Source organism: Wasmannia auropunctata, unplaced genomic scaffold, assembly GCF_000956235.1.
Source record: "Wasmannia auropunctata unplaced genomic scaffold, wasmannia.A_1.0 LD334174.1, whole genome shotgun sequence".
Taxonomy (NCBI): Eukaryota; Metazoa; Arthropoda; class Insecta; order Hymenoptera; family Formicidae; genus Wasmannia; species Wasmannia auropunctata.
Window position 1 is genome coordinate 140,157 of NW_012028716.1, and position 11,377 is coordinate 151,533.

Here is an 11,377-nt window from a genome sequence, read left to right on the forward strand (position 1 = left end):
ATTTTGTTTTGTCCGGAATGATTCTATCTGCTATGATGGGCGTTTCTCGATATATTTGCGATATATCGGCTTGTTAGCAATCATGCGTGATAATTACGTGGTTAGACATGTTAGATAAACCCGTGGAATTCTGCCGGATAAGCTATACAATCGTGCTGGCACAAGCAATGTCAGACGACACTCGAGATCGTTTCGACGGCAGGTATGGCGTGATTCCCTCAGTTGGAATGACCATATACTTTTCGCAATTGAAACAATCTCGAGAGAGAAAATTAGATAAATATACGAATAACTGCCTCTGTTTGATCGACTGTTTTATCTTTGTCATAATTGTACAAGTTAAATCTTAATATTTTTCAACTTTGTGACACTGTCCTCCAGTTTTTCGTTTTTAAATATATATTATCTGCCTAGCGAATTTTTTGTTTTTCTACGTAGAATTTTCAATGTTTTAAGCATATAATGACAACATATTGTATAATATTGTTAAATAAAGCTTTAGTATCATGGATAATGCGTTAATAGAATACACGTTTTATATTATTATTGCTATTTATAACGCAAAATTTTATATCATAACATTTATTTTTTGAAAGCGTTTTAAAAAATTTTGAATAATGTCGATCACGGATGAACCAATGTATTAAATAGATATTTTGACGATATAACAAAGCAAGTATTTGCAAAAAGCAAATATTTAATTAAAATTAAATCACAATATATCATAATTACATAAAACATTTTGAGTACATAGACAGTTATATGTTAAATATAAAAAAGTTCGAGCAAAGTCCGAATTAATAAATACTGTGATTTTACGTATATCGTATGAATTTGAGCCGTTACGAGCATAAAAAATGAAATTTTTATGTTAGTTCTATATTTATGATATTTTACTGAATCTCACATCTGTTGGCAATGGTCACTAAAATAAATTATTCTGTCAACATAAAATAATATTTTATATACACGCGAGTTTCAAACTGAATACTTCATCCATCGTGGATCCATCGTAAATTTAATGATCTAATAATTTTTCACGCAAATATATGAAAAAATAATCAAAGAATTTTTTTTGAACGGAAAGTTTGTTCCATTTTTTTTTTGTTAAAAGATGGTATTAATATAAATACAAAAAAAAACGGAACTAACTTTCCGTTTGATTCAATATATGTATATATTATATTCTTTCCATGTAATCTTTTTATGTATTCAAGATTTCTTGAATTAGATCGAAGAAAGTAAGAGTGATAGATCTTTTTTTTTTTATAGTTCTGTGGATTTACGGTGCTACAATGGATCTATTCTAACACAATTTAAATTATGTACTTATGTACTTATATAGATATACGTATTTACACTTATGAGATTTATAAAGTAATGAATTAAAAAATTATTTATTTATTAAATCTGTAGATTCTATTAACTATTAATTAACATATTATTTAAATAATGTTCAACAAATAAAATCATTTATAACAGTAATTATATCACTTTCTATTGTTATAAGCGCTTGCTATATTTATTTATTTATTTATTTTTAATTAACATGTTGAAATATAATTTTTTTAAACATAGAATTATCTAATATTTATAGGTATATTTTAACTTATCTTGTGTAAAAAATAAACAGAACAACGCAGTACTCTGTATTATGCAAAATGCGCAAGTTATCGACATTTCACACACTTTGCGCTTTATCGCGACTGTTTATATATTGTACTTATCATCAAATATTAACGTATAGAGACAGAAAATTCTTTATGGTTTATTATTATTTGTTTTAATATTACATATTGATGTTTGAATCCACGTACTTTTATCACGATGTGAATATTTTGTTTTCAAGCAGCCACGCAGTTTTATGGATATTGAGTCACGTTTAGCCACATAGTGAGACACTGCGTAGATCGCAGATCACCTTGCATGTTTATCTCTATAGCGTCATCATGATATAAGTTCTTTTAATTCTCGAAATTTTGACGGAGAGCAGGAGAAGAGGGTGTCTCTTCTCCCTTGTGTTCTTCAGTATTCTTCCGTTCATCACGGAATGTCTGGCTTAAGCGCGATTACGCTGCGTTTTTGCTGAACGAGCACGTTTACGTCTCACGGAAACAATTTTGATAAGGGATAAACGTGACACCATGCGAAAACCGCACGTAGACGTAATACGTAGTGGCAAATCACGAAAATCAGCACGTAATTACTTATCGCAAAAATTACTATTTGTACTTGTACGGTTTTATTCCTTTATTATGCGAACTTCAATGTTTAAGACAGAAAGAAAGGAATCCGAAAAGAATGTCAAAAGTGAATGCGTAATAAGAACGGTTTTTTTCCTCAAAAATCTTCCATTTTACGGAATTTTTTTGTAAAAACTAATGCTCGAAGAAATAAAAAGATATGTTCAGATGTTAAATAAAACATCAATTAAAATATTATGGTATTGTAATATTAGATTTATATTCTATATGACTCTTACGTAAATTTTTCATTAAAAAGAGAAATATAATAGCTCATTAAACTACACTTTACTATATATATATATATATATATATGTATATGTATTTATAATATTAACATTTGCAATTTTATACAGTATGTATACAATAATAAGTAACTAATATATTATATATTAGATATTGTAAAAATGATAAATATTAACACGTATATAAATTTATATATGTGCACATGTATATTTATATATATATAAAGTTTTTCCGTTTAAAATTAAGTTTTATTTATATTCTTTTGATATCTAATGTAATATCTTATATTAAATAAATTTTAGTTAATTTAATATAACAAATTTTATTGATATAATAATTATATAGGTATCTGTTCAAAAATGCTTACTTCTCTCAATAAACGTTAAGTTATTTTCAAAAATATACAGTAAGAAATTTTTTATTGTTATATATCAGATACAAGAACGTCGCAAAATTTGAGTGTGACGTGAATAACAGTTAAAGAGCCTTAACGTTTTCGTTTGAATGCCGAACAAAGTGCGTTTATCACGTTTGTCAATTAAGCTTTTAATCACGTTAATAGCAGCGTCTGCCTTTTTTGCGCATATGTTTTTATCTTTATGTAACATGTACACAAAAGCTCGCGGAAGAGTTTTCTAAAATAATGCAATTTTTCCACGATCGTCTGTATTACTCTTGAGTGTTACAAATTATCATTCCACAATTATTGCCTTTCGAGGTCACAGCATATCATTCACACATGCGACTTGATTTTAGCAAATACATTTTAACAGTTTTTATGTTAAAAATTACTACATCTCATTAATTCTTAACCACATTCGAACTCGCGTGCGTCATTGTAATCATTTTCGTAACATTTTATGATGTGTGTCATACTCTCTTAATTTAAAGTAAAAGACTTTAGCTTGTTTGATTTAGTATTTCAACAATTATTAACCTTTGAAATTCTATTATTTTGCAATTAGATAATTTGTTTATAATATTTTAAAAAAGAAATTAACCCTTATTTTTTATACATGTGTGTGAAAAAAATTTTTTTAAATTAAACAAAATAAAATTATAAAATAAAAATTTCTATAATTAAAGATATAGAAGAGTTTTATTTGTTTTTAATTTCTTTTTTCAATCATAATCTCTTTTTAAATGTGTATTACTCAGAATACTCATGACTATAACTGCTAAAATACAACAGCATTAGTAGTCCAGATTTCGACATCCCAACATGTTTCAATTGATTTTTCTATTAATTACAAAGTTATCGAATCTAAAGGTCTAAAATTGTAAAAAATAAGGATCTACTTTATATTTTTAACAAGAAAAAATTTACTTTAAATTTCCTAAAAAATTACGAATTTCCTGGGCGCGAGAACTCATTTTATATTGATATTTATCTATGTCTATTCTTTAATTTACAGATGCCTGTTTACGGTGCCAGGCGGAAAGTAAGAAAGAGGTTTACGGCCGACAGGACTGTGTGGTTGTTTGGGGCGAGTGCAATCACTCGTTCCATTACTGCTGCATGTCACTTTGGGTCAAACAGAACAACCGTTGCCCATTGTGCCAGCAGGAGTGGTCCATCCAACGAATGGGGAAGTAATCCTTGTGTACGCCAGCCACTAATTTCATCGCAGCCTTTAATTTTTTCTCGCGATTAATCGGAATGAATTAGCGTTATGTAAATTGAAACTATTACTCGTTATAATGCCTCCTAACGAGTTTTGAATTTATTTTCTTTTTCGGAGATTTTTCAAAGGAGTCAAAGTGAAGAAGCCGATTTTTCAGGCAAGGATTATTTTATTATAACATATAATTAATAAATATTATACTTGTATATAAAATACGTGAATTTTGAGATGACTTGCAGATTATAAAGTTGTTTTTTTTCCTTTTTCTATAAAAAAATATTTTCTTTTTATCACTATGTTGTATATATTTAAATATGACTGTCAAATAATAATTGTTTTTTGCTACACAGAATTTATTATTTTATTTGCGTATTAATGAGTTGACAAATCTATTTTAAATCTATCTTAAATCTTTTTCGTTTAATGAAAAATTAAACTAAAAAGATTTAAACTGTTAAATTTTAAATTTGGTGGTTGTCTAACGTAGCTTTAAATTTTAAACAGACTAAAAATCTTAAATGTTTATTTTAATGATGAGTAATATTTAAATTAATGAAAGTAGTGGTTCACAGAATGTTTTTACTGCCTTTTTCCATATTTTTATCTCGAACATTATAAGATCTATTTTTCCCATTGTGTTATTTTAATCGTGATCTAACAAAATATTTTAAATAAATTTTAAAAGTATATATAAAATTACCGGAAAATAAGAAAATTAACATATATATAGAGTTATAATAGAACTAATTAATAGAATGATTTTATTTTATTTTGATTTGATGAATTTATACCTATAATTAATTTTCAATAATTTTAATTATTAAATTCTATAAAAAGAACACTTGTCATAGTGAAAAATTGTTTGCATATCGTCTGAGATGCTTATCGCTCGCCAAATACTCGGAAGTAAGAAATGACGAAATATATTAATGATCGTCTCAAAGATAATATTTCGTATCGAAGTACAAAGTATCGCCGTCGCGTGAACTCGATTTCAATGTTCGAGACGTACAAACATTGTTGTCAAACATTACATAAGAGATATTATTTTATCTTGTGTGTAGGCGCTGCGAGAAAGGCAAATAGTGAACTCATCATCTATCAAGGTCGATGCTGATAAGTAACGTAAAATTATTACAAATATACGATTAGAAAATTTTTTTTTAGAGAGAATTAAGATTTCACCAAAAAGTTTGTCAATTTGTTAATATATATTAGTGTTAATCAATTCCTTATCTCTCTCTAAAACAGGGGCGAAATAAATTTCGCTAGTAAAAATCCATCATTTTGATAATTGGTATTAAATATAAGTATAAAAAACACATAAGAGAAAAGAAGGAAAACGTTTTTTTTTTGCATTTATCCGTACACGTAGCGGCTTCGATATTTGGTATTTAGGTTGATAACATATGCGCTGCAATACGATTTAAGCAATTGCGATGACGTTGCTTAAATTTTGTCCAATCATGATATTCTATTTTTGTTTGCTATAAAGACATCATATCTTCTGATATGTTAAATGCAAAATTCTATTCATTTTGGAAGATCGCGAATAGCAAACAAATTTTGCAGTGATATATTCTTAATATCAAAAACTCTTTTGTCGTAAAAGTAGGAGTTATTGCCTTTTTTTAATTTTTTCTCCGAAGAAAATCTTTTTATATTGAGGAAAAGGCAAGTGATAATTAGAATACCAAAAACCTCGAAAAAATAAAAAGAAATATTTGCTGAATTGCATTCACTATAGTAAGCAGAAAACTAAAAAAATATGAGGCAAGTATTTCGATAGTAACTGGTACAATATACATGTGTATATTCCATGCAAGCTTTTTTTAGCGATGGCAATATATTTTAAAAGGTTAATCAAGAAATGAATTTTAAACTCAAAAGATATATGAGCCATTCTTGAATTATTCCATGACAGTTTATAGCATTGCCGCGAAATCGCTGTGAGTCGTAAAAATGCATGCGTATCGTTAATTAAATTAGTAATGGCAAACGCTACGTGCGATCGTAAATTTGTGGGATTATTGGTATTGGCCGCGGGATAGAATATTAAACATTTATTAACGTGCGTATCGTAACTAGACGTCTTTAACGACACAATAGATCGGCGATTTTGTTCGATAATAAAAATTTATGGTTCGGGCGACGAAGTGACTGTGCGTTGATGTCTCTTGATAGAAAGCGACGGGGTCAACGAGCTAGAAGTAACATTCCGACCTTTCTTTCCATTCCAATTCCGAATGTAGAATCGATTCTTTTGCTCGCAGTTGCTAGTACAGATTCTTAGACGCGTAGATTTATAGCTATGCGCGAATCGATAGAATCATAGAAGCTCTATCGATATAATTAATCATATTTATACCATTATATAATTATGAATATTTTCGTAATTTATTATGAAATTTCGAAATAAATGATATACATCTGTTAGTTTGAGGGTGCTAGTTTAAATACCAGAATTAAAATGTTAGTCTAAGTATTAGAATTATATTTTGAAAAAGAGAAAAAGAGGAAAGAATTCGCTCGTATAACAGTCAGTAGTTTGAATAATAATACATCATAATTAATGTTATCTTTTATAACTTTTTTTACAATATGTAAAATGTAAATTGAACGCCTTGATGTTCTACGACTTGTCCTCCTTTCTAAAACGTCCTCGAACGTGTTCGCGAGTTTTTCAAATTTATTCTAGTTTTCTTTCTACCCAGATAAAAAGTGCAAATTTATTTTGCACCGTTTATATCAGTGGTTATTTTCGTACCGTTCACGTTTGTGTACGTTTTAATTTTTTTTTTCTTTGAAAACAAATAAGAAGAGAGCAACGTCCTAATTCCTTTTAGTGGATATATGGAAGAATATGATTCTCTAACGAAATTTCAAAATCAACCACGATTTTCATGTGCAATATGATCTGGGATTACAAGATCTCGCGATATATCTTGGATTCTGCGAAAGCTGATGTAGTCGTACGAAGAAACGTACTCCCTGAAACTGGCAATATAACACGATGAACGACGATAATGACGTCACATTAACCGCCCATCCCCGTCGGAGGCGTGTGTTCGTTCTACCACGCAGCCGAAATTCCGCAAGAAGTGCCGGGAGTCAAGCACGCGAGACTTTGCCTTCCCAGAAGTTCCCAAGTCTCTAACCGTTCATTATAGGCTTCGAAGAAACGATAATGACAAGTATAACGACGACGAGGTCGTCTGTACTGGCGCCGTTTCGCCTTTCTATGACGTGATTGGTCGTGCCTCCGGACGAGCCCCCACGTGACGACACGTGACGCGAGCGCGAAACGGAGGAATGAATAGCGAATACAGAGCGAATAATATAATGATGACCTTCGGACGATACTTCGTAAATAGCGTTACGTGTGGTGCAACTCGCACGAGCGTAGCTGATTAGCATTGCGCGATATATCGATAATTTTTGTGCTGATGGGTCAAAATTATTATGCTTACTCATTCGGAAGTACGTACATGCAGGTACACTCGAAACAAGCAGATATTTATAAACAAAATTTTTAAAGACTTCGGACAGGCTGGCGCATTTGACTTTAGTTTTAGTTTTACTAAGTATATTTTATAAATAAATAATTAAATGTAAATTACTTAATTCTTTTCAAGAAATACGTATGTAAGGAAACATTATTAATTAAACAGAACTGATTTGAACTCTCAGTAAATATTCAGAAAATATAAGTATTTAATAATAAATATTTAAGTTGTAGTCAAGAAATTTAACTCAGTTTTGAATTATATGTCTATGTATATATATAAAATTATAATATGTATATATATAAAATTTTGATATAGTATAAATTTATACTATATCAAAATTGTATCAAAGTTATTTTAGTAACTGTCGTTTTGTTAATTTTGTATTCAACAGTTATACAAATAGAATGCTCATTAATATGTATTAACCCTTTATATTCTTGGGATATATACGTATATTACCTGCTTTGAAAATTCATAATTTTGCTCAAGAATAAATACTTGATATTCAAAATGATATACATTGTAATTTAAAGCTCAAGTCTCGAACAAAAAAATTTTACTTCTTAAAAACTTACTTTATTCTGAGAATTGTAATAAATTATAATACAAAAAGAATCAAAAATTGTGTAGAAAATCTACTAAAAGTTTTTTTTAGAAATTCTTCCTTTATTAAATAAAATATAAATTATCTTATTAATCATTAAGAATATATTATTATAAGAATCGACTAAATTTTAAATTATAACTAGATAAGTTTTTAGACATACCGTGCGGTCTGAAGTGGATCTTGATTAATAATAGTAATAATAATAATAATAATAATATTTGTATGCTTAATAATAGTTATTGCGATAAATATTGCCTTGATACTCGAACGGTGAAACGCCCGCCCGGAGAGTAGGGAGGTTTAAGTTCACTCTGGCGGAGGTAATATTTCTCGCAATAAGTTATTTTACAGGATTTAATAAGATGCTCACTGGCATAAGAAATTATTAAATTGCTTGTCAATTTAATTTGTGGTATTACGTAATCCGGATTCGATTTGGAACTGTGTTTCAAGATCGACAAATATTCGACACGCAGTTTACCTGAACTGAAAATTGTAAAAATTCACACAATTATTATTAGGCATTAATATCCGCTTCAGATCGCATATGACATTTCTAAAAACTTATCTAGTTTGAACTTTTTGTGGTCTTGATTAGGTTTCATATTAATGTTTATTAAATTATAATTAATTGTTATAATTCTGATTAATTATTAGAATGATTAATAAGATCAAACTCGATAATATCTTACTTAGGAATCTAATGATTAATTGTAATTTTTAATATTCAGTCAATTAAAATATTATCGATTACTATTACTCTTAAGAAGAATGATTGTTAAAAATTATTCCTGACAATAATTCTTTTAGCATACATAAATTATAAATAACTTATATTATAAATAACTTTTGAATATATAGCTTGAAATCGAGGACATAAGATTAAATTCAATAAAATACATTTTAGGAACGTATTCAAAAGATAATTTATATAATGAATTTTAATTTATAGTTATCGAGAGGTTATCTCTGCGCCTAACTATTATAGTCTAGAATTTGTGTTTCAGATTTATTTTGAGGATTATAGAATGATACTCTTATCAAGATATAGAATTGAGTTAAGACTCAATATCTCCTGAATATAAATCTACATCTATTTCTAATGACATATATACAATTAAACATAAAACACCATGTGCAAGTTACCCGTGAGCAGTAGCAACGAACAGCGACGCGATTCTGTTCCGATGTGAGCGACTAGTTCGTGATTTCCGCGATATAGTGGCGCGTGACTGCAAAGGTCGGACGTGTGATTACGCTACTTATATATTTTTTTTCGAAAATCGCCGTTCTTTTCATCCGCCACGGCAAAGGAGATTAGTTTAGACGGGGGAGGTATCTATCGATTCACTCTTACATAAAATCTTCCATATATTATTCCCATCCATCATTAATGTATTATTCTACCGGATTCAAGGCCGCGCTTATGCAAGCGGCGAATAGCTCAATCAATTCACAACTTATGTCGATATATCGTCGCTGATGCGCGCACGATATACTTTATCGCGTAATACATCAATCTCTAGCCACGCGACGGGGTCAAGTATGATACTATCGGCACATCTTCGTATATGTATTTGAACCTTGTTCTTTTGCCCGAGTTTATTAGCCTTTCCAGTTCATTAGTCATTACAGTTCAATTGAATATTCTTCACGTAGGGACTAGCACGATTACCGTCCAGTTCGTATTCATGATACAGAATTCTTAAATTGCTGTAATTTTATTCTATGTATAAGTTTATTGTTAGTCATCGAACTGCGAGTGAAAAGCGCAGCGATATACAGCTGCTTCTTTGCAATCAATTGAGAAAATGTGCTTATAATGTCGACGAGTGTCCATACTGACAGTTGTAATTACACAAGATATTTAATAAGGCAAATTAGATTCTGTAAAATTTTATGATTACAAAATTACAATTAACGGAACGGCTCTCTCCAGCATTCTTGCTCACTTCGCCTATATCCTCGATGTGGCAGATATAGCGAGCCTTTTAAACAATCATCATTTACTTCGCAGAGACGAGCGATCTGCTTCGCGCGTCAAGTCGCATCATGAGAATGTCGCTGAAGACTTGAATCGCTGGGCTGCACCGTTTAGGACCGGTTTTATCAATGTCGGTTAACTTTAACCACACGGCACGGCAAAATCTTTCCGCGCCCGTGATACGACCGTAGATAGACCGTAGAGAAGCAGTCAAGTTAAACTTAGGATTAATCGATATCGCTGAAACCGGTCCTGGTTATAATACGGGATAACTTTCGCGAATACGAATAGAAGGAATGTTTAAAAGGCAAGACACTTGCTGGATTGCACCACAATATTGCAAACGGGTAACGCTCTTTTTAGTCTTCGGTTAATTTTGCACACGAATAGATTTTATTTTAACAGTGTTTCATAACTTTGCTTGTTTACAATTCCGTGTGTATATGTGTGTATATGTATATTCCGTGTGTGTATGTAGAATGACTAGTAACTGGACTGGGTTATAGCTTTTTCTAACAATAAGTTCAGATAAAAAATGTGATGAGAAAATTTTTTCACTGTTTGATAAAATCTGCCATTCTATGATTATATTTTTTCGAATAATGCATTAATATACTTGTAAGATGCAACATTTTTTTAAATAGAAATCATACTTTTTTAATGTAAATCGATTCTTATTATTATTCTACGTGAAATTATTAGAGAAAAATAATCAGGATTTTTTAAAGAAGTTTTTAAAAGCTAATATATATTCGTAGGCATTTATTTAAAAAAAATTGGAATAACGAATTTTTTTCCATCTTGATTTGAAAAGAAAATATTCCAATTTAGTTACTAGAATCATCCTGTATAATATAATGCTATATTCTTTTGTACTTACATTGTATAAAATAATGGCTATTATTCGTCTACCCGTGATAATTATATTTGTTACATAAAGACCTTATTAAGTTATTAACTTGAAACGTTGGTGATTATTTAATTCAGTCTCGGGTGACGCGCGTGAGTATCAGATTGAAAAATATTGATACTAATTTATTAATTACATTATTTGCTTGTGCGAGGTAAATACGACGCTATCTCGTTTATGTTTCTATCGAGAAATATGAAATGGCGACGAATATAGTCTAAGAGAGAATAAAACGTGGGCGAGGCTTCGATGA

At 29.8% G+C, this 11,377-nt stretch overlaps 1 protein-coding gene across 1 annotated transcript in view; it reads left to right on the forward strand.

Moving 5' to 3' along the window:
• Positions 1–4,357, forward strand: part of LOC105459623 (RING-box protein 2) — a 47,397-nt gene extending 43,040 nt beyond the window's left edge. Inside the window, exon 2 of the mRNA XM_011705797.1 lies at positions 3,905–4,357. Coding sequence (XP_011704099.1) covers positions 3,905–4,086 — 182 coding nt within the window. The 3' untranslated portion in view covers positions 4,087–4,357. The remainder of the gene's footprint in view (positions 1–3,904) is intronic.
• Positions 4,358–11,377: the final 7,020 nt, after the last annotated feature.